The sequence below is a fragment of the Bos grunniens genome, chromosome 20 (assembly GCF_055505025.1).
Source record: "Bos grunniens cultivar Pamir isolate PY7600 chromosome 20, Bosgru_T2T1.0, whole genome shotgun sequence".
Taxonomy (NCBI): domain Eukaryota; kingdom Metazoa; phylum Chordata; class Mammalia; order Artiodactyla; family Bovidae; genus Bos; species Bos grunniens.
Genome location: NC_141184.1, coordinates 31,726,764 through 31,750,478, shown reverse-complemented (window position 1 = coordinate 31,750,478; position 23,715 = coordinate 31,726,764). Strand labels below are relative to the sequence as shown.

General features: G+C 41.4%; 1 protein-coding gene across 11 annotated transcripts in view; it reads left to right on the top strand.

The window, feature by feature from the left end:
* ADAMTS12 (ADAM metallopeptidase with thrombospondin type 1 motif 12) overlaps positions 1-23,715 on the top strand; it is a 395,312-nt gene that overhangs the window by 228,290 nt on the left and 143,307 nt on the right. For all 11 annotated transcript variants that reach the window (XM_086361321.1, XM_086361330.1, XM_086361323.1 and 8 more), the window contains 6 exons: positions 985-1,134; positions 7,189-7,332; positions 7,927-8,071; positions 9,325-9,417; positions 11,594-11,739; positions 14,119-14,288. In XM_086361321.1, coding sequence (XP_086217447.1) covers positions 985-1,134; positions 7,189-7,332; positions 7,927-8,071; positions 9,325-9,417; positions 11,594-11,739; positions 14,119-14,288 — 848 coding nt within the window. The remainder of the gene's footprint in view (positions 1-984; positions 1,135-7,188; positions 7,333-7,926; positions 8,072-9,324; positions 9,418-11,593; positions 11,740-14,118; positions 14,289-23,715) is intronic.

The window sequence follows — 23,715 nt, the reverse complement described above, 5'->3', positions numbered from 1 at the left end:
TCCTGAGGAGGGTGTGGGGAACAAAACCACCCCCTGTGGAGAATCTCTGCTCTGAAGGAGCAGGCAGGCTCAGGAAGGGAGGGAAGGAGAGGACTGAACTGGTCTCTGGAGGACTAGACTGAGATCCACTTCAACAGAGTTGCCTATAGAGGAGCTTTCAGTACAAGGTGGATTTGGTGTGAACACACCTTGTGAAATGGGGCTGGTGGATTCATGTCAAGGCATGTTTTTTCTTATACTGTCTCCAGTGCTTAGTGGAGGTGAAGCTGATCCCTTACTGGGAGCTTATGCGCCTTACCTGTAAGACCCATATTTTACAATCCTTTTGTCAGCACTTTTTATCCTCTTTATTGCTGGATACTTAATAGACACTCAATGGACAGTTTTTTTAGGGGCCTAACTTCCTTGTATCCTATGAGATCCTAGGAGTTTTTCTTTGTATGTCCATCCCCTCCCATATGCAGTATTGTTAGGGTGGTGGGACCGGAGAGACCATGAATTTGATCTCTAGATGGATTGATGGGACCAGTTGCCTTTTTCATGAATGAACAAAAGTTCTCATATCTTTTGAACATATACCTTGGAAAGGCCAAAAAGGCATTTCGTGTTTGAAAAACCTCAACCACTGATGATTGTCCTTTCCCTGTTTAAAAGTTCGATTAATTCCAATTTTCAATCAAATCCTTTCTCTTGTGTGTCAAATAATATAATTTGGCTTCCTGATATTAAGAATAAAAGCAACTCAATTAAAACATTTGCTGTATTTTCATATATTTCTTTGGGTGTGAATGAGATTCAATAATGAAGTGGTAAAATCAGAATAATCCTAGTGAATTCAAAATCGCTCCCTAAGATTTATATGGACGTTTAAAAACAATTTTAATCATGCTTTACAGACCATATTGCAAGTGAATTCATGGCCAGATGGGTTTTTTTCCTAGATGTGTCTTGAGGCACCTCCACATCCCCGTTCTTTGCTTTCAGAAAAGACCTCTGTGCAGGTGTCAATCACCGCTGCGAGACTCTGGGGCTGTCCCACCTGTCAGGAATGTGCCAGCCTCACCGGAGTTGTAACATCAATGAAGACTCTGGACTCCCCTTGGCTTTCACAGTTGCCCATGAACTCGGACACAGGTAAAGGGCCAAGGAAACTGAGATCTCCTCCTCCTGATCATGCATCAGTATCAGGGTGTCAGAAGAGTCGGGTTGCATTTTGGCTTGAGAATTACCTCCTAAATCTCTGCTTTCTCATCTGTAATGTGGCGAGGGGGGATTGGGGAAAGACACAAGTTCAATATTCCACTGTCTTCTCTGCCCGACCCCTTGTACCATCAACATCACAGAATCATAGAGACCACTGCAAGTCTCTGAGTTAGAACAAGGTGAGCAGAAACAAGGAGATAGTTTTAACTTAATTGATTAACTCAGGAGTAGTAATTCCTATTTGCTGCTGCTGCTGCTGCTAAGTCGCTTTAGTCATGTCTGACTCTGTGCAGCCCCATAGACAGCAGCCCACCAGGCTCTGCTGTCCCTGGGATTCTCCAGGCAAGAACACTGGAGTGGGTTGCCATTTCCTTCTCCATTGCATGAAAGTGAAAGTGAAGTCACTCAGTTGCTTCCAACTCATAGCGACCCCATGGACTGCAGCCCACCAGGCTCCTCCATCCATGGGATTTTCCAGGCAAGAGTACTGGAGTGGCTTGCCATTGCCTTCTCCAATTCCTATTTAGTTCTTATGAAATAGTGATGTTATTAATATCACTAAAAAGTCACAAACCTTAACATTCTTTGCCCTTCCTTTATGCCAGACATTTCACATTGTGTCATTGACTTCTCTCAACAACATTGCTGCTGCCAAGTCGCTTCAGTCGTGTCTGACTCTGTGCGACCCCACGGGCTGCAGCCTACCAGGCTTCTCCGTCCATGGGATTCTCCAGGCAAGAACACTGGAGTGGGTTGCCATTTCCTTCTCCCAACATTAGGAATTAGATATTATTGTTTGCACCATTGTACTTATGTGTATTAAAGGAGGACACTGAAAAAAAGAAATAAAGGAAAACTGCTTTAAACTCGGAAAGACTATCAAACAAACATCAGTTAACAGGAAGTCTGAGTTGTCACAAAAATGTATAAATTTGATTAGATCAATTGATTGAAGGCAGGTTTCAGAAATTTTTAGTAAAGGAATGTTGAGAATTCTGAATTCTCTAAGTATCAGAGGTTCTCAGGAGGAAAGATCTTAGCTTATTTGTAACTTAATATATTGATGTATTTATTAACCAGTAATGAGAGAACATCATATGAGGTGGAAGCTCAGAGTGGGGAGTCATATAAATGGCTCAACCGCACCCCTACCTGTTATGTGGTCACTAGCTTGAAAGAAAGCAAAACACTGAGCATATTCTGAATGTCCAGCCAGAAAAAGAGGTGGCATTAGGAAGAGCCCTGCTGACTAGATTATTTAAGGCCTGGACTCTCTGGTCTGGGCTTTCTCACCATTTTTCTCATATAATATTGGAACTTTTCAAAATACTTTTACCTAAAGTACTAAACCAGAGTATTGGCTTGGGAATTGGGACATGTGAGTGGTTATTCTGGCTTTTCCATCAGCCAATATGTTTACCTTAGAGAATTCCCTTCACTTCTTTGTGCTTATTTTCTTATATCTGAAATGAGTAGATATGATTAGGTACTGTGATTTCTTTGATCCTTACCAAAAAGCCCTGGGAGATAAATGTGCTACAGTGTAGTATCCTTAATTATCAAAAATTCAAATACAGAGAGGGTAAGTGACTTGCTTTTAATTAAATAAGATTGAGGACAAAATACTGAAAAGACCAGGCCATAGTTATTGGCATGTTGATAATAACTTGGCAAAGTGAAAATTATTCTTATGTGCAAATGTATAGGCACCCTCAGTCCTGGTACATGGAAGGACTGTCCCTTGCGGCCTCGAATAAAGTCACTGTTGTCAGCAGCATCTCTAGTCAAGCAGTGTCAAGCAATATAGCTGGATCAAACTGAGAAATGATTGCTCAAGGCATTCTCAGCAATGGTATGCCCAAGTTGAAGAAAAGTGGAGAAGACTTGCTTGATAAGACATTCTCAAATGCTCACTTATGTCCAAAGAATGGATCCTTTATCCTCAATTCATTTTGGCAGTTTTTAAAAAGTAAACTGATACTACTTATGATCCAGCAGTTGTACTCTGGGCATTTATCAAGAAGAAATGAAGATGTATGTTCATATTTAAAGAACCTATACATGAAAGTTTATAGAAGCTTAATCTTAATAGCCCCAAACTGGAAGCAACCCAAGGGTTGTTTCAGCTCAATGTGGTGAATGGTTAAATAAACTGTGATGGATCCAGATCATGGAATACTACTCAGCAAGAAAAAGGACCAATTATTGATACATGCAGTGACCTTGATGAATCTTTGAACAATTATGCTCAGTTAAAAAAACTAGTCCCCAAAGGTTATATACTGTAAGATTCCATTTACATAGCATTAGTGAAATAATAAAATTATCTACATAGAGAACATACTAGTGGCTGCCAGAGCTTAAGAAGGGGATGGGGGAGGGCTGGAAAGTAGATCTGGCTACAAAGTGCAACATGAGGAATTCCACCAGGTGAAAATGTTCTGTGTCTTGACTATATCAGCATCAGCATCCTAGCTGTGGTATCATATTATAGTTTTGCAAGATGTTACCATGAGGCTAAAGTGGGTAAAGGGTACATGGGACCTCTTTGTTTTATTTATTTACAACTTGCATCTGAATCTATGATGATATAATAATATAAATTTAATATGTAAATATAATGAATTAAAATTTTAAAAGAGGGCATTGGGCCATGTACAGTTGATCTAAATAAAGCACTATTTTTTAAATGGCAAAAAAGTTTAGGGTCACTGATAGGAAAGACAAAATTGGGGAATTCCCTGGTTGTTCAGTGGTTAGGACTCTGCTTTTCCACCGTTGGGTGCTCGGTTCGATCCCTAATCAGAGAACTCAGATTCTGCAAGCCGAGTGGCATGACTGAAAACAAAAAAGAAGAGGAAAGAAAGACAAAGTTGAAGAAAGACATATAAGTTTGAATTTGAGTGACAGAAAAAATACTTCGGTAAGTCACAAAACTGAAGAAGAGAAGACATTAGGAGTACCCTGAGAAATTTGTTTATAGCACAAGATGCTTCCGAAATATTCAGTTCTCTTTTTAGATATAAAGTTCTAACTAGCTGTGGACCAAACTGAGAAACACTGGGCATATCAATGAAACAGCCTGGTGCCAGAAAAAGAAAAAGAATAATAAGCCACTATTCTAAGATAGTCACTATAGTTTAATTAAAAAGATACTCCATTGATCTTGAAAACTTGTTTATTTCATCACTGATTGCATAGGATTTAAAATAGAAAGTGAAGTTAATTAACTGGTGCTTTAGCCTAAATAATTGCATTTTTATTTTGAGAAAAATTTTAAGTTCCATTTATGAGAAGCCTAGATTATATCCATCATCCATACCTAAGCTCTCATCCCTTAATAGGTGAATTACCAAAATGAAGATGGAATTCCAGAAGGAAATTTAAAAACCTCTCTGAGATCTAGCATCCTTTCCCTTAAAGTAATGAAAATATCATGATAGAGATGAACACTTGCAACACCACATCCATCCAGTATTTCCCATTCTTCTGGATTGGGATATTCCATTTATTTCACTTATAGAGCTTTCCTTGTTGCATATGCCAAATTGGTATTTCCTGAATGAGTCAGAAAAGCTCACCTTCATACTTTCATGGTTCTTGTTCTCTGCTGGTTCTACTCCACCATAACATGAATAGTAAAAAGCAAGAAATGTCTGACCAAGTGATACCCTAAGATTCAGGCAGTGACTTAGCTTGCTATTTCATGTCTGTAATTTTCATAAACCCATCTAGCAGGAATTGTAAAACCAAGGTGTAGTAAAGCAGGCTAATTCAGCAGCTAGTGAGTTGTTTCAGCCTGTAGTAGGCTCTTACTCCAAACTGCTTTTGAGGTTTATTCCACTTGCTAGGAGGTAGCTTCTTGGAAACACCTTTCGTCCCTCTGACCTCATGTATTTTTCCTGTCTCTCATTTTTCACTGACCCCGATCCCATATGACTCTAGCACTCCCCCTCATATAGAGAGAGTGGACATGTCCAGAGGAACCTTTGTTTAGCAGCTTTGCTTTTCTTTTGTTGCATGGAAGCAGGAGTGATAGAGCTGGAGAGGGGAGTGCTTAGTGAACTAAGAACTTTAGATGGAGCAACATGAGCTTTTGGGGAGCTGATGTATTTAGAGGGTAGGTTTGAAGTCACCCGGTATATAGGATAGGCCTCCCTGGTGGCTCAGTGGTAAAGGATCTGCCTGCAATGCAGAAGACCTGGGTTCGATCCCTGGGTCAGGAAGATCCCGTGGAGAAGGAAATGGCAACCCACTCCAGTATTCTTACCTGGGAAATGCCTCCATGGAATCACAGAGAGTTGAACACGATTAAGTGACTAACAAAGTATATAAGATCCAGACATCTGGCTTGTCATATTGGAAAGGCTGATCCTAGAAAAGCCATTATTAATGGCGATTTTTAGAACCATGTTTGTTTAAGATTTTTCCTAATTATTAAACAGGTGAACATGTGGAATACTTAATGAATAGGGTAGGACTGGATTTTCAACAGCCTGGGAAAGGCCTGCTCAGAAAAAAAAAACCCCAAAACAAAAAACTTTCATTGAATTAAATTCTTTGTGATTGAGTGATTAAAGAGCTTGGTAGATTAATTCTGTGACTCCTTTGTGAATTTTGTATTCATGTGGAATGTGATCAGAGTCTGTAAGTAAGTTAATAACATCTTAATGCATTAAAAATAATACAAGAAAATTTCTAAATCCCACAAAGACTTTTTTCTGCAAGAGTTGCTAATGTTGATCAGAGATTTTATTAAAGTTAGATATGAGCTTTCCTGTCAGAGGAATTGCATTTCACCAGCAGAGTAAAAGGTCATAGTTTCCTCTGTTCAAATTTGTAAAGTTGAGCCAAGATCTCCAGGTTGCAAGTTTCCAAAAAGCAGATTCCAACAGAGACAGGTCTTGTGGAGACTCAGAAAGCATCTTGGCAGTGATCCTGAGGTCTCGGCTTATAAACAGACACTTCTCAGTCAGCTTCTTTCCCAGGCAGCCCCTTGCCGTGGGAGTCAGATAAGCATTTTAGGGCCTTTCAAGGCTGCTTCACCTGGTTACCCCTGGCAATGGAGGTCAGGAAGCCGACTGAATGAGACACTGACAAGAACTCTGATTTAGGAGCACAGAGATCTGCAGAACACTCAGCTTTGTCACGAACTAGCTTGTGACTTTTGACAAATCTCAAACTCTCATCTAAAAAAGGAAAACAAGCCAGCTAGACAATGATAAAGTAAAAGTGTTAGTCACTCAGTTGTGTCCGACTCTTTGCGACCCCCTGGACTGTAGCCTACCAGTCTTCTCTGTCCAAGGAATTCTGTAGGCAAGAATACTGGAGTGGGTTGTCATTCCCTTCTCTAGGGGATCTTCCCAACCCAGAGATCAAACCCACATCTGTTGACATTTTCTGCATTGACAAATGGGTTCTTCACCGCTCATGCCACCTGGGGAGCCCACTAGATTGTGCGTGCTCCCTAATGTCCATATATTGAAGGACTTGTATGATACTGGAGAGAAATCCATCCATTCCAAGCTTGCAGCTTCTGACGAAGTCTCCCATAGGCTTTGCCATTCATGCTCTCAAGTGAATTATGATGAAAAAGCAAAAGGAAGTTTTGTTCTTTTGTGCTGCAGTTGCTACAGCAGGAGAAAGAATACAGCTGGAGGCAAGATTTGCCCTCCTGACTGTAGTCTCATAGAAAGCCAAAGCCAAACTGGAAGCTTTTAGCTTTCTGCCAAACGGAAGTTTTTGGATTAGCCGCGCGGCTCCCAGGGTTGTGTATTTGGAACAAAACTATGCCTAAAGTGATTCCTGTGCTTTCTAGTTGAAAATTAGCTAGCCCCCTCCAACTTCAAAGTCCCACTTTGTAATCAGATGCCTTCTATACAAAGGTGGCTCACTGTGGGTTATTTTCACCTTGGAGGAACTGTGGTTTTCCTCTTGTTTCATGCCTGCCTCTTTAATATCCTTGTGTTCCGTGCTTCCCTGCAGCTTCGGCATCCAGCATGACGGGAAGGAAAACGACTGTGAGCCCTTGGGCAGGCACCTGTACATCATGTCCCGCCAGCTGCAATACAATCCCGCCCCGCTGACATGGTCAAAGTGCAGCAAGGACTATATCACTCGCTTCCTGGAGTAAGTGACCGCACATCTCAGCATAGCCTCACTCAGGGCTCTGAACACCGGAAGTCACTTTGAGTTCTACCCAAGACCTGGAAAAGCTTCAGGTCCTCTCATAGGTCATGTCAGGGTGGTAACAGTAACTGTAACAGGTAACTTCGCTTCTGCTCTCTGACTCTGACATCCAGGTGGGTTCTGCCTCCAGCTTCAGCCAGGTGAACACTCTGTCTTCCCCCACCCTCCTTCAGCTTTTTGTCATCTGAAAGGGGCTCTTTATGACCCAAGAGTGAGTTTGAGTCCCTGGGGGACTGGCAAGAATGACTAGGACAAGTCAGAAGTTGTCACCATACCCCACTGAGGGTAATATAATTTTTTTTCATTTTACCACTGCTTGTAAATATTTCTTAGATCACATCTGAGCAAACGGTGTGGGACTGTGATTTGTATTTACTTTTAGACAACTCTTACCTTGGACCTAGTAGAAATAAAGTTGTCTTAAAGGACATAGAACACTAGAGAAATAGAAGGTTTTCTTGAATTAAAAACTAAACCTTTCATTTAGAAGGAAATTGTAAGCCACTGCTCTCATTTCTATTCACTTGTTTTCAGCCGAGGCTGGGGGTTCTGTCTGGATGACATCCCCCAAAAGAAAGGCTTGAAATCCAACATCATTGCCCCTGGAGTGATCTATGATGTTCACCACCAATGCCAGCTGCAGTATGGCCCCAATGCTACCTTCTGCCAGGAAGTAGAAGTAAGTGTTGGGTATCTAGGTGCCTCTGGCGGGTATGTGCAGGGCTCGAGATGCAACATACTAAAGGAGGGCCAGGGAAATATTGGGAAATCCTTGTGGCTTAGCTGGTAAAGAATCTGCCTGTTATGTAGGAGACCTGGGTTCGATCCCTGGGTTAGGAAGATCCCCTGGAGAAGGATAAGGCTACCCACTTCAATATTCTGGCCTGGAGAATTACATGGACTGTATAGTCTGTGGGGTCGCAAGGGGTCAGACGCTAATGAGAAACTTTCACTTTCAAAGATCCAGAAATGGAAACTTTCTATTCATGGCAAGATGTCTGTAACTAGAAGGATTGAAGTTGAGATCATTCATATTCTTTGACCCACCTCCTTGGTATCCTTTACAACTGGGTGGTGGTTAAGAAAATGCTATAGTGCTTTTCAAGAATCACAGTGATTCACACCTGCAGACACCATAGCAACCAACTTAATCCCTGAAGTTGCTCCCTTTCCTAAATTTCCTATCTGGTTGCTGAGCACCTCCAGAGGCCAAGGTAGGAATAAGATTTATCCCTTATTCATTCTTCTCTATTTTCAACATCTAAGTGATAAGTCAAGCCCTGGTATTTAACCTGTGATTGAATCTGTGGCTCTGTCCTGTCTCTTCATTCTTATTACTGCTCTCCTGATTCCATCTCTCATTACCTCTCCTTACTATTACCTTTGAACTATTTGATCCAGAGATCAAATTGCCAGCACTCATTGGATCATAGAAAAAGCAGAGAATTCCAGAAAAGCACCTACTTCTGCTTCATTGACTATGCTAAAGCCTTTGACTGTGTGGATCACAATGAACTGGGGAAAATTCTTAAAAGGATGGGTATATTAGACTCCTCCTCCTCTCACCTGCCTCCTGAGAAACCTTTATGCAGATCAAGAAGCAACAGTTAGAACCCTTCCTGAGGGCATTGAACAGTGGATATTATGCCACACAAATAGAAATTCAACTCTTGGCAAATGTGTTTTATCTCCCATTTCCATATGGCCTAGAATGGCTTACAGCCAACTGTTTATATGTAATGACAATGTTCAGATTAAGTTTAAACTGAGGTTTCTTGAGTGATCACTTTCCATCAGTCTCATTCAGTAACAACCGTAGCATTTATTGTGCATATGTGGATGAACCTGTGTAGATTACACCATCATTGTAGAAATGCTTTTGTGCAAGTTTTGAAAAATACAAAAAAGCTCAGCCTCATATTTGTTTTCCAGAATGTTTGCCAGACACTGTGGTGCTCGGTGAAGGGCTTTTGTCGCTCCAAGTTGGACGCTGCTGCAGATGGGACTCAGTGTGGTGAGAAGAAGGTGAGGTGTCAGTGGGGTGCCAGGCTGAGGAAGGAAGGTGGGGATAGGGGGCTTATGTTCTTGGGCAGAGCTGGGGGGGAGGCCCTGGAGAGGAGCTGTTTCTGGGTGAATGCGGATCATCATACAGTCAGACTTGCCAGAGGAAAGGACTCCACTTCCACTATTTCTCTTGAGCCTTCACTTGGGACAGGTAATTAGGGAGACAGGGCTGAGACCCAAGCCACACTCCAATTACACAACATCTGGCCCACCTTTCCCTGATGAACTTTTGTGGAGTTTGTGATCAGTAACATCTGCTGAGCTTATCATCGACCTTCACTTTAACCTTTTCTCCCGCTCCATATTGAACATTGAGGGCTTCCCTGGTGGCTCAGATGGTAAAGAGTCTGCCTGCAATGTGGGAGACCTGGGTTTGATTCCTGGGTCTGGAAGATCCCCTGAAGAAGGGAATGGCAGCCCACTCCAGTATTCTTGCCTGGGAAATACTGTGAACAGAGGAGCCTGACGGGCTACAGTCCATGGGGTTGCAAAACTTCGGATACAACTGAGTGACTGACACTTTCACTTTCATATTGAACACTGGGAAGGACAAGTCAGTGGCTTCTTCTTTCCAAGGATGTAATTTCAGACCATATGGTATCTTCTTGCTCATCATCTGCATGTGTGCGTGTTCAGTTGCTTCAGCTGTGTCTGACTCTTTGTGACCCCATGGACTGTAGCCCTCCAGGCTCCTCTGTCTATGGGATTCTCCAGACAAGCATACTGGAGTGAGTTGCTATGCCCTCCTCCAGGAGATCTTCCCAACTCAGGGATCGAACCTGCATCTCCTGCAGTGGCAGGCGAGTTTTTTACTCACTGAGCCTCCTGGGAGGCCTGTTCATCATCTGACATGACTGCATTTCTTAAAGTCCTACCCATACCCAAGAACTCAGAGATGTTAGATGTCCAGACTACCTGAAGACAGAGTAATACATGCTGTTCAAGAGCACAGTTTGGGTTTGTGTGGGCCTAGGGTTTATGTGTTTAGTGGGTGTCTTCATGTAGCTTGAGTATGTCCTGACTCATCATTAAGATCATAGAGCTTAATCAAAATCCACAGTCATCAGAAATAATGAGGAAGAGGAGGCAAGCAGATAAAACACACCCAGATCCTCTGTGAAATGTGGTCATTTCTAACAACCAGCTTGCATTTCTTGTTTCCCTTTTTGTATGTTCACCCTCCTAAACTGATAGTTGTTGAGGGAGTCCCTTGAAGAGGGAGAGTGTGGAGTTTTTCCTGAGCCACTTGAAATACTAGAACTGGAAACAATGCAAAGAGTTATAGAAGAGCAGAAATTTTTCTTGATATTAGAAAGAACTTCAACTTCTGTAAAAACTTGGGTTTTTCAGCAACGAGCAGATTTTTTACAGAGGGGATGAGTTATCTGTTGCAAACATTAAATACCCATAGAGGCTATGCTGCTAAGTCGCTTCAGTCATGTTCGACTCTGTGCGACCGCATAGACGGCAGCCCACCAGGCTCCCCCGTCCCTGGGATTCTCCAGGCAAGAACACTGGAGTGGGTTGCCATTTCCTTCTCCAATGCATGCAAGTGAAAAGTGAAAGTGAAGTCGCTCAGTCGTGTCTGACTCTTAGTGACCCCATGGACTGCAGCCCACCAGGTTCCTCCATCCATGGGATTTTCCAGGCAAGAGTACTGGAGTGGGGTGCCATTGCCTTAGAGGCTATAGAGGAGTGCTATCATGGTGCCAGTCTACAAAATGTTTGTTATGGTTCTCAACAAGATAAGAAGCTTGCATCAGAAAGTAAATCAATTATATTACTGAACAGCTATGTTACTAAGCATACTCAGCTGATACACTTTCCATAGCAAGATTTTCTTAATAAAGGAAGCTAACATTCTGGCATGCAAGTCTGCCAATTACACTTTGAGTCATACTCCTTTCTCTGCAACTAGGCACATAACATTCCCTTTAATTCCTGAAATTCTCTGATTATAAAACCCAAGACTTTCAAGGGAAATTCTTTTATGAGATGCTCTTTGTTCTACATCTGATGTGTGACTGTAGGAAGTCTGCTTGATCAGGAAGAACTCGGTTCAGGCTGCGAGGGTTCCTGAGTCAGCTTGTTATGGAACCTTTCTGACATATGCATCTCCTGTCTCTTCCGTTTTCAGTGGTGTATGGCTGGCAAGTGTATCACAGTGGGCAAAAAACCAGAGAGCATTCCTGGAGGCTGGGGCCGCTGGTCACCCTGGTCCCACTGTTCCAGGACCTGTGGGGCTGGAGCCCAGAGTGCAGAGAGGCTCTGTAACAACCCTGAGTAAGTCAAGTCAAAGATGTTTTTCTTCCTTCCTTGAGCACTGGGAGACCAGTTGTAGATGGGGTGATGTCAGTGACCCCAAGGCTCTCCAAGGAAACTAAGTAGGTTCCCAGAGACAAAGAGAGCCAGAAGGAAGATTCATAGAGCATGAAGAAAAAAGTTTTGTTTTTTTTTATTTCTTGCTTTGTCTCATTTTGGCTTAGTACTGGATTCGAACTTAGGTAACTAAACTGATTTCATCATTTGGAGAAATAAGCAAAAAATTTTTAAAAGTACAATCCATGTGAAAGTCTCTAGACGATTATATAATTAAGTCCTTTTAAATAACCCCATTCTATCAGTGAGGATTATCATACCCAATTTTACTGACAAGACACAGCTTTCTTTCCATTATAATGAATGTATAATTTTGTAAAAATAGTTTTCTTCTCTTGGGTAACTAATCATATATAGCTTGGCACATTTTTTGAGGATGATTATTTTTAATGTTTTAGATAAGAATTTTGTAAACCTCACAGTTCTGTATTAGCCTGTTAAGGATTTCATAGAAGTTATTTCACAAGTTGCTTTCAATTTTTTAATCAAATTGCTTAATTTTTTTATATTTTAAGTTTGTATAATGATTATTTTATGTGAAATATTCTGTTTTCTTGATTTCCAAATATATATATATTACATTCTTCATTTCACTATTTGCTGGTATACTAGTTCCTAAGTATTATTTTTTAGCAGTGTACATATGATGACTCCTATAAATAGAAAATGTTTTAAACTTCTTTTATCTAAATTTACATTAGTCTGTGTTGAACAGTAAAAGTCACATATTTTAAAAGGCAAATGATATATATTAAAACAATTCCATCAGTATCTCAGTTCTAAATCTTACCTCCTTTTTATTATAAATGTATTACTGTGTGTATATATATATATATATGCATGTATATATACACATATAAACTATCTAACTATATATGTAATTTCTCCTAAAGGTTAATAAGTTAATATCTATGAATAACTCAACACACTAACTACTACATAAATTTGTCAGTAAATGGTAGTTACTGTGACATCTTTATCATTTCCCATGCCTATAAGTAAGTGTACATTTGAGGGATTTGGGCAAAATTGTTTTAAAATCTTATTTTTTGTTAAAACACCAGGTTCCTGTGGCTTCAAAAATTCAAAATAAAGAATTTCTTGTAGAATTGTTTTACAGAAAATCTTTATTTTATAGTTTGTTCCAATGTGATCAGAAAAACTATTTCCATTTTTGTAATCAGGAAATACAAGCAATTTACTCCAGGATCTGTGGTCACTGTTGAGTATCAGCCACTGCCAGTCCTTAGCCTTCTTGGGAGGATGGTCAGCAATCCATGGTTGTCAGAAAAAGGACATTCCTGTTGAGGAAATGAATCCCCTAACTTGGCTTGAGGGGGAAAAAATGGTCCTAACTCCCATCTTAGAGGCTACAGTTTGTCATAGAGTCTCTTTGGGTGACTCCATAGAGTGATCATATCTGATCTCAGTAGCTGGTTTGCTTAAGTTCATTGAGAAGAAGGTCAATAAAAATACAGTCACAGATTCAGGTCAGTGCCTGACCAGCCAATGCTGACACTCTATCCTTGATTTATATTGGTCAGATGTCTAGTGAGAACCCAGCAGGGCTTGGCTCATAAAAGGCTCTTAGATGGAAATGAATTGGAGAGCTGCCAAGTCATAGAGTATCACTTCATCATCACAAATAGGAAACCACCAAGCCTAGCCTCAACTGTGAAGTACAGTGCTTAGTTCTGCATACAGGGAATTGATGACTGTGAACTGCCTTGGTTAAAGAATTATCTTTGGGTGTGATAAGTATAGAAAGTGCCTCCAGCTGGATAACGAAATGTTATCCAGAGGAGAAAGAGGTTACTTTTGGCAGTAATTCAGATAGAATTCATGATGGAGATGGAAATAACATTTATTTGTCTTTAAAGGATGGGCAGTATGTAGACATTTAGAGAAGAGTGGAAATCTAGAAGCACGGCGGGGTGAGGGGGGGAAGCAAACAAGTCAGCTGGTATCACGGGAGCGGTGTGCAAATGAGAAGGAATGTGGGAAGAAACCATGTTCAGGTGAGGTAAGTCAGGATCATGATGGCCTTGAATGCCATCATGCTAAAGAGGCTGGACTGTATCCTATGGTCACAGGGTGCCATTATAGTTTTCTCAACAGGAAACTAAAATATTGGAGGTAATCATAAAAGTTAGCCAGAGAAAAATGTGTACAGTAGAAAAAAGAGAAAAGACAGAAATGGAAATAAGCGGGGACAGAGCATTTTTAACATAGAATACTGGCCTTTAAGGAAATTAGAGAGCAATTTGTGTGTTTCATGTGTAGACCAAAGTTCGGAGGGAAGTACTGCACTGGAGAAAGAAAACGCTATCGCCTGTGCAACATCCACCCCTGTCGCCCGGACACACCCACTTTTCGGCAGATGCAGTGCAGTGAGTTTGACACTGTTCCCTACAGGAATGCATTCTACCACTGGTTTCCGGTTTTTAATCCAGGTAAGGAGCTGTGATGGAATATTCCAGATCGAGGGCCACAGCCATTGTCAGAAAGCATTTATCCATCAGGGTACTGTGATGCAGTACAGAGAAAAAAAGAGAGTAATGCCATCAAGAGTTTTATATTTTAAGAGGTGGAGACACTGACCTGGTTAAGTCAGTCAGTAAATGTTGAAGGTGACTATTCCAATTCCCTGCCAAGCTCTGTGGGAGTTAGAAGAGAATTTTATCAAACATGATGACTCACTTCAAAACAGCTGAGGTACAACTAAGCAATATGTGGGGCTTGTTGGGACACAGGAGGAAGCGCTTACTGATGATGTGTGGAACTGAATATAATTTTGACAGGAACTCAGTAAAGGTCATTATGGGTGTGGAGTAATTTCAAAATAGTCTTCCAAGGAAGCAGTTGACAATTCTTAAGCATGTGTCGTCTTTCTCCTGCAATAACGAAGGGGAAGGCATTCTAAGTAGAGTCAGCAATTCCCAGTGAGAGGAGAAAAGCACAAGGCAAGACAAGATGGTAGAAAATGTGAATCAGATCGCCAGTTCAGGGTCGATGCATGAGGCAGGGTGCTCAGGACTGGTGCACTGGGATGACCCTGAGGGATGGGATGGGGAGGGAGGAAGGAGGTAGGGTCAGGATGGGGAACACATGTACACCCATGGCTGATTCATGTGAATGTATGGCAAAAAACCACCACAATATTGTAAAGCAATTAGCCTCCAATTAAAAAAAAAAAAAGAATGCACCCAGCATAAAAAAAAAAAGAAAGAAAATGAATGAGAAACTTGATCGCAAATGAGTGAGAGCCAGCTTTGAGCCAGAAATCAACATTTTGTATCTATAGGACAACATGCTTGCGTGCTAAGTCACTTCAGTCATGTCTGACCCTTTGCGACCCTATGGACTATAGCCTGCCAGGTTTCTCTGTCCATGGGATTCTCCAGACAAGAATACTGGAGTGGGTTGCCATGCCCTCCTCCAGGGGGTCGAACCAGTTTCTCTTATGTCTCCTGCACTGGCAGATGGGTTCTTACCACTAGGGCCACATAAGGGTACAATGTAAAATCAAGCATCTAAAGGAGGCACATCAGAGGATGAGGGCATAGTGCAGTTGGATAATGGAGCAGCAGCCTTGGCAGTGTTTCTCCTGAATCAGCACCAGTGACACGTTTTCTTCTGAAAATGAGGAAAAACCATTGACCTTTAACTAGAGCATCAAAGAGGATCTGTGCTTTTCATTGTTATTCCAGTAGAGAATGAAAGAAAAGATGTTCCTGAGTTAAGGAAATTTGAAACAACATAGTGAAAAGTAACCACATTTCTTTTGTGTGTGATTGTTAAGTTTCTGAAATCCAGTATAATAGAACACAAGAGGACTCCCAGGTATCGGCCAATGAATGAAAATTACGTATTTGGACTGTTAGGAAAATGATACAGTCAACTGATTTTGAAAAAAAGTGCTTTTCCTACTTTGTGTCTCCAAAATACCCTGATGGCTGTTGGTTGTCTTGGGCAACATCTGCTCCTTGTCTCCCATTGTTTAGTGTCATTCATGCTCGAGAGGAGTGAGTCATTTGGTTTTTGGTGCAATTTTACTTCCTGATCTAAGCACCTGAATACAGAAAAGCTCTTGTATATACTCATGTGGGTGCAAAAAAAATAGTGATGAAAGGTATAGCCAGTTGGTACTACCTATACCTATATTTTGGAAATTCTGCTTTGTTAGAACTAGTTGCATCAGTAATACTAGAGACCCTGAATGAGCAGAACTAAAATGGCATAGCTGCCTCAGTGTTGTGACAGGTGCTTAGTTCGGAGTCCCCACACCTGCCAGATTCAGGGTTAGATTTGTGTCTGCTGGACTCTGATGGCTCAAGTAGCCAGATTTAGAATAAAAGGATTTGGTTCAGCTTAACTTTTCATTGATTTATAAGCAATGATTGTGTGCAGAGACATCACTTTGCTGACAAAGGTCTGTATAGTCAAAACTATGGTTTTTCTAGTAGTCATGTATGGATGTGAGAGGTGGACCATAAAGAAGGCTGAGCACTGAAGAATTGATACTTTTGAACCGTGGTGCTGGAGAAGACCCTTGAGAGTCCCTTGGGCAGCAAGGAGATCAAACCAGTCAATCCTGAAGGAAATCAACCCTGAATATTCATTGGAAGGACTGATGCTGAAGCTCCTATACTTTGGCCACCTGATGTGAGGAGCCTACTCATTGGAAAAGACCCTGATGCTGGGAAAGATTAAGGGCAGGAGGAGAAGGGGATGACAGAGGATGAGGTGGTTGGATGGCATCACTGACTCAATGGACATGAGTTTGAGCAAACTCAGGGTGATAGTGAAGGACAGGGAAGTCTGGGGTGCTGCAGTTCATGGAGTCACAAAGAATTGGACACGACTTAGTGACTGAACAGCAACAAATTATGTGCCTCCTTTTTGTATAACATAGCAGTAGGTATTAAAGAAATGAGAGTTATAAAAGTAGACACAGATTTCATTCACTTTTGGAGTGATTGTTTTGCATCTGTAACTGGTATTGAAACTCTGTATACCATGTGAGGGAATTATACTGAGTGCCATCTGCTTAATTCGTCTGTCTGGGCTGTAAGCCTCCATTCTCTATCTCAGTGGTTTTCTTATAGGCTCCTGTGATATTGTTTGAGCTCTAAACTGAGTAGCTACTATCTTGACCAACACACTGACTTCTGTCCCCCTATCAAACTCTGTACTACAGAGTTGCTATTACTTGCTTAGTTGATGGGCATCCTTGGTGACAACAATGTGGTGTTCATGACAACAGCTCTGTGCAGAGCACTCAATCTGTGCCAGGCAGTGAGTACTTTGTACCTTCCCAGGCTTCCCTTAGAAGCCACCAGAGGATAAACTCCATGTACAGCAGAGTTTTGGCAGATTTGCTAAGCAGCCAATGGCAGAAGAATTATCATAGATGCAAACATTTGGAATAAGTATACAGACTTCATCAAACCTGTTAGTTTACAAATTCTGTTCCAGGGCTTCCAAAAATGTTTGATTCTAATTTCATTTTTCAAAAAAGTAATTTAATTGAAAAATTAGTTTTTAAAAATGCAGTAAGGAATAATGCTTACATTAAAAAAATAGGATATGTTGAGTTTTAACATATTGAAAACCATCAGTATATTAACTTATACATATTAATTTGGTTTTCTACAGACCTTAGAATAAAAGTATCCTATCAACACAATTCAATTGAGAAATATCCTGAGATTACAGATCAAGTTGTTTTAAACTGTTATCGTATCATTTACAGCCGTTTGTGTGAGTCAAGATTTTTCAGTGCTGTGCAAACAAACAAATAAAAGTTGACACTAATGGTAAAGAACCCACTTGCCAATGCAGGAGACTTAAGAGACTTGAGTTCTTTCCCTGGGTTGGGAAGATCCCCTGGAGGAGGGCATGGCAAACCAATCCAGTATTCTTGCCTGGAGAATCCCCACCCATGGACAGAGGAGCCTGGCGGGCTATGGTCCATAGAGTCACAGAGTCAGACATGACTGAAGCAACTTCACACGTGTGCAAACAAACAAAAAAAAAACCATAGAAAAAAATTAGATGCTGCAACCATATAACTCTGTAACTGCCATCTGTAAACTTGATTTCAAATTTTTCTGTTCATTTTAATAGTCTCTTTGGATCCCACTGAACTATTTTTAAGCATTATATACTTGAACTTACAAAATTTATGCTTCATAAAATTCTGATTTTTTTATCTGCTTTATTTGCAAGATCGTATTTGAAAAAAGAAAAATATTTCTTCTGCCTAAAGGGTTTGAAAAGTCCTAATTTAGATCAACTTACTTTCCAGTATAGGCATTTTCTTTACCAGCTCTCCTAGCCAAAAAAAAAAAAATAAGACAGCCAAACTCCCCTTGATCACATTCATGGGAGCACCAGCATGAAGAGATGTGGCTGTATGTTTTTTCACTAACCCCCATCCCCATGCTTCAGAGATGAAGCAACTTTGTCACAGAGAGGACAATAACTTAGTCAGGGTTATAGAGTCTTATATAATGGAGGTGGAATTGAAGAATAAAGTCTGTTTGATTAAGAAGCTGAGATACTTACACTAATTTATGTAGATTCTTAGGGACTTGATTAGCCTATGTTAATCAGAAATATGTTTATGTCCTTCATCTTCTATTCAGTTCAGTTCAGTTCAGTCACTCAGTCATGTCCGACTCTTTGCGACCCCATGAATCACAGCACGCCAGGCCTCCCGGTCCATCACCAACTCCCGGAGTTCACTCAGACTCACGTCCATCGAGTCAGTGATGCCATCCAGCCATATCATCCTCTGTCATCCCCTTCTCCTCCTGCCCCCAATCCCTCCCAGCATTAGAGACTTTTCCAATGAGTCAACTCTTCACATGAAGTGGCCAAAGTACTGGAGTTTCAGCTTTAGCACCATTCCTTCCAAAGAACACCCAGGGCTGATCTCCTTCAGAATGGGCTGGTTGAATCTCCTTGCAGTCCAGGGGACTCTCAAGAGTCTTCTCCAACACCACAGTTCAAAAGCATCAGTTCTTCGGTGCTCAGCTTTCTTCACAGTCCAACTCTCACATCCATACATGACCACTGGAAAAACCATAGCCTTGACTAGACAGACCTTTGTTGGCAAAGTAATGTCTCTGCTTTTGAATATGCTATCTGCTGCTGCTGCTAAGTCGCTTCAGTCGTGTCCAACTCTGTGCGACCCCATGACGGCAGCCCATCAGGCTCCGCCGTCCCTGGGATTCTCCAGGCAAGAACACTGGAGTGGGTTGCCATTTCCTTCTCCAATGCATGAAAGTGAAAGTGAAGTCGCTCAGTCGTGTCCGACTCTTAGCAACCCCATGGACTGGAGCCCACCAGGCTCCTCCGTCCATGGGATTTTCCAGGCAAGAGTACTGGAGTGGGGTGCCATTGCCTTCTCCAAATATGCTGTCTAGGTTGGTCATAACTTTCCTTCCAAGGAGTAATTAGGGGATGGCAAAGACCTTATCTTGGTGCTATCACTTTCTTGGAATCTCTCTTCCTTTTGTGGATGTTTTTCTCAGCACCTCCAAATAACTCCTCATTAAGGCTAATTTTTTAGTTGTTGCTTCTAAATATCTCAGTCCTAGTAATGCTTGCTGCCAGTGAGGTTTCCAGCCAATGTGGAAGATCTGACATGAGGTCAGACCTCAGTCTGCATCTCCTGAAATAAGATCTTTCAGGAACATCTTTAAGGAATTGTTGCAGTTATGTTCCCTAGGAAACAGATTCTGAGACAGATACTAGCACATAGGAAGTTCAACAGGTGCAGAAGAAGAGGGAAGGAAAAGGGATTAGGCAGGGACAGAACCCGGGCTACAGTGCAGTCTCAGCTGAGGGCTTCTCCACCCCCATGGGAGCTCTACAGCTGGAAGGACCTTCAGAGTTGCCACAGTTGGTCATGTACCACAACCACTGAGCCCTGTGTGCCACAACAAGAGAAGCCCCAGCAATGAAAAGCCTGCGCACTGCAACTAAGAGAGTAGCTGCCATAAGAGAGAAAGCTCATTCATAGCAATGAAGACCCAGTGTTTAAATGAGAATGTCAGTGTGGTGAGCATCCCAGGAGATCTTCTAGCCAGATGGCTCTCATTTCACAAACTAGGAATCTATAGCTTACGGAGGGAAAATGATGGAATAATAAGGATGATGTTTGTGGACACCTCAAAACCATTCACAGTCCTCCTCCCTTTCACTTTCCTCTACAATTGAAAAGGGAAAAGTAGAAGATTTGCTAACCTGTATTCCCTAGAGCCCCAATTCCAGCCAAAGGATAAAGTGGGCAGCCTCACTGGGTCAGGCCTCTGAGAAGGATTTTAGTGGTTTTGATGCAGCGGCCCTCAGCCCCAATCCCATCTTTCTGCCTTTCACTCTTCTCTTGCTGCCTGTCCTATTGCATCCACGCTCAGACAGCTAAGAGGGAGATAGAAGGAGGATAGCCCCCAAATTTCTGTTATGTGGGGAAAATAAACTGCTGCCCTTTAAAACAAGGCAGCACATTTTTTGCTACTTTGCAGAAAAACATATCACTACCTGATAATGAGAACAGACAGCTTCCCTGGTGGCTCAGTCAGTAAAGAATCTGCCTGAAATGCAGGAGACCCAGGTTCAGTCCCTGCGTCAGGGAAGATTCCCTGGAGAAGAGAATAGCTACCCACTCCAGTATTCTTACCTGGAGAATTCCATGGACAGAGGAGCCTGGCGGGCTGCAGTCCATGGGTTGCAATGAGTCAGACACGACTGAGCAACTAACACTTTCTTTCAATGAGAACAGCTTATATTAAACTTATGTCATTATTTATTCTGTACACATACTTCACGCTTTATATGCATTTTCTTAATTTTAACTCCATAAGAAAATCCTATGTGGAAATTTAAGTTTTTGACCTAATTTTTATGCATATGCTAATAGATTTAGAGAATAAATAACTTCTTAAATTCATACTATACAATAGAGCCAAGAGTTAGCCCAGGCTACACTCTGCAGCCTAAACATTAACCGTGAAAACAGAGACGGGGATAAGTCCATTATCTTAAGAACAACGCATTGAATTTTAAATTTTATCTATGGTGATGTTCATGTGTTTTTTTAAAGATAGATGATTTTATAGCCAAGGGGCTGTGGTGGGAGGAAAAGAGCCCCAGTGACTGCTTGTATTATGACAAATGCTAGGTTTATTAAACTTATGTCTCTTGCTTTGAAAATCAATTTTTTTAAACATTTAAGCATTATGTCAAAATAATTATGTTTGGTAAACAATTTAAGTTGACAGTCCAGATTTAGTGTCACAGTTCCTAACCATTTTAAGTAAAAGAACATAAACATACAGTAAATATTACTAAACATACAGCAAACATTACTACATTCAGCCTCATCTAAAACATCAGTGAAGTGGGTTTAATTCATTTTTAACAATTCTACTCCTATTTTCATCCTTTCTATGGTTATAGTAGAATATATTAATTTTCACACCTTCTGATGTTTAATATGTATTTTTATATATTTGGAGATTATAATATTACCTTATCAGAAAGTGAAAGAATACTATTTTAGATTAGCTGAATTTACAGAGTTTTGGTAATTATTTGACTGATTTTGGGTTGGATTTTCGGTCAGGACTTTTTGTTTCTTTTTTTTTTCCCTCAAGCTGATCTGAGCCTGGTCTTAAACTGGGCTTCTTTTTTAAGTTAAATGTTACTTATTAAAACAATAAAGCATTTTAAATTATGCCTTTTGCTTAAGGTTTAGTATTTCTTAGACCTTAGCAAGAAGCTGCACACACACATCACAGATCTCTTCTGCAGGTGCACGTGCCCCACTGTCCATCAGCTTTCACTGAGAAGGCACAAGTGAAAAGGGAAAGCCAGTTGTGTCCGACTCTTTGCAACCCCTTGGACTTTACAGCCCGTGGGATTCTCCAGGCCAGAATACTGGGGTGGGTATCCTTTCCCTTCTCGATGGGATCTTCCCACCCCAGGGATCGAACCTAGGTCTCCCACATTGCAGGCAGATTCTTTACCAGCTGAGCCACCAGGGAAGCCCAAGAACACTGGAGTGGGTAGCCTATCCTTTCTCTAGTGGACCTTCCTGACCCAGGAATCGAGCCAGGGTTGACATAAGTGCAGATGTACAATTATTAAGAGTTTTAAGACATGAGAACAGAGCTTTCAACCAAGTGTGAGGCCCTGGGTGACTGCACAGGAGTCATACCCAAGGAGCCCTGCCCTTAAATGGATTTTAGAAACTGGATTTTTTTAAATGGTGAACCTCAAGTTGCAACCTACTGACGGAATGTGAGATGCCTGCAAAATTTTCCTTGACCTAAGAAGTCATTTATATCCCTCTTAGCAAGTTTTAGTTTCATTTCTAATGATCACTTCTGCAGATCATTATCCAAAAACGTTGGGCTGCTCTGTTTCAGCAAAACTGAAAATGCAGCCTTTAATTCAGAGAGTACATTCAGTTCCCTCAGCTTCCTTTGAGAGGATTAGTCAGACAGTGTGAGGGCAGAGCTTACCAGTCCATTAGTTTTAGAGTTTTCACACAGCTGATCTGCAAATGCATAGAAAAGCTGGAGGGGAAATACCACATGAGCTGGACGAAAAAGATGTGTGAGGAAAGATGAGTGTACCTGAGGTGGTAAAACACTCCACTCTGTGGATCTTGTGGAAGAAGTGAGTTCGGTGTCTGGTACAGACTCTGATTGTTGTGGTGACCTTTGAGAACTAAGATCACCCACTGCTCCTCTTACCCTTTTGTGCAGGGCCCTGTGTCACAGGCCCGCCTGATGACATTACTCAGAAAGCCGTGAAAGACAGAGGCCAGAGGAAAGGTCAGGGAAACAGGACTCCAGGGCCACCTTGAAAACTGCCTCAGAACCCTGAACCTTGAGTTCACAATGGCTGCTTTCGAGTACAGGTTCCTTCTGGCCTTGGGCACGGAGATAGGTCATAGGTGTGCAGGTTCTGGGAGTCACAGCAATAGATCTGTGTTTTGCTCTTGCTTTTAGCACAGATTATTTACTAGGTATTCTTAGACTCCATAGTGCATGCTCAGTTGTCCAACTCTTTGCATCCTCATGAACTGTAACCCTCCAGGCTCCTCTGTCCATGGGATTTCCCAAGCAAGAATACTGGAGTGGGTTGCCATTTCCTCCTCCAGAGGATCTTTCTGACCCATGGATCAAACCCTTATCTCCTACAGCTCCTGCATTGCAGGAAGATTCTTTACCACTTACGCCACCAGGGAAGCCCTAAGACTCCATAGGCCGATGAACTTACGTTCCACAGAAATCTATGTTTCTTCCTTGCAGTGTACTTCAGTTAGCCTGTCTAACCATAAAGGATGTGCTAATCCAGTATCACAGAAGGAAGATGAAAAAAGAAGGATTGAAATGAGGGCCTTTCTTCATGGAATGAGACCTTCCCCATTGTCTTTATTGACGGCCAAGATATTATTTATAAAAGAAATATATGCTTCTTATTTAAAAATGCAAGTATATATAATAAAATGAATTCTTCTTAGCCCAGCACACTTACTCCTCAGAGGCAAACGTTATTAACAGCAGATTTCCATTTACACACAAATGGACTCATATTTTGCCAGTTCTGCTAGATTTCCACTCATGGAGTGGAACACTATTACCTTATTCCTCTTAGTGACTGCATTAGCCTTCTGTTATGTAAATGCAGCTTAATTGATGTGTCTGTTTCCTCCTGGATAAACAGCTGCCATGAACATCCTTGACCTCTGTCACTAAGTTCAAAGTTCATTTTTTAATATATAGTTTTTAAAATTTACTTTTGGTTGTGCTGGGTCTTTGTTGCTACGTGGGCTTTCTCTAGTTGCAGAGAGGGGAGTGC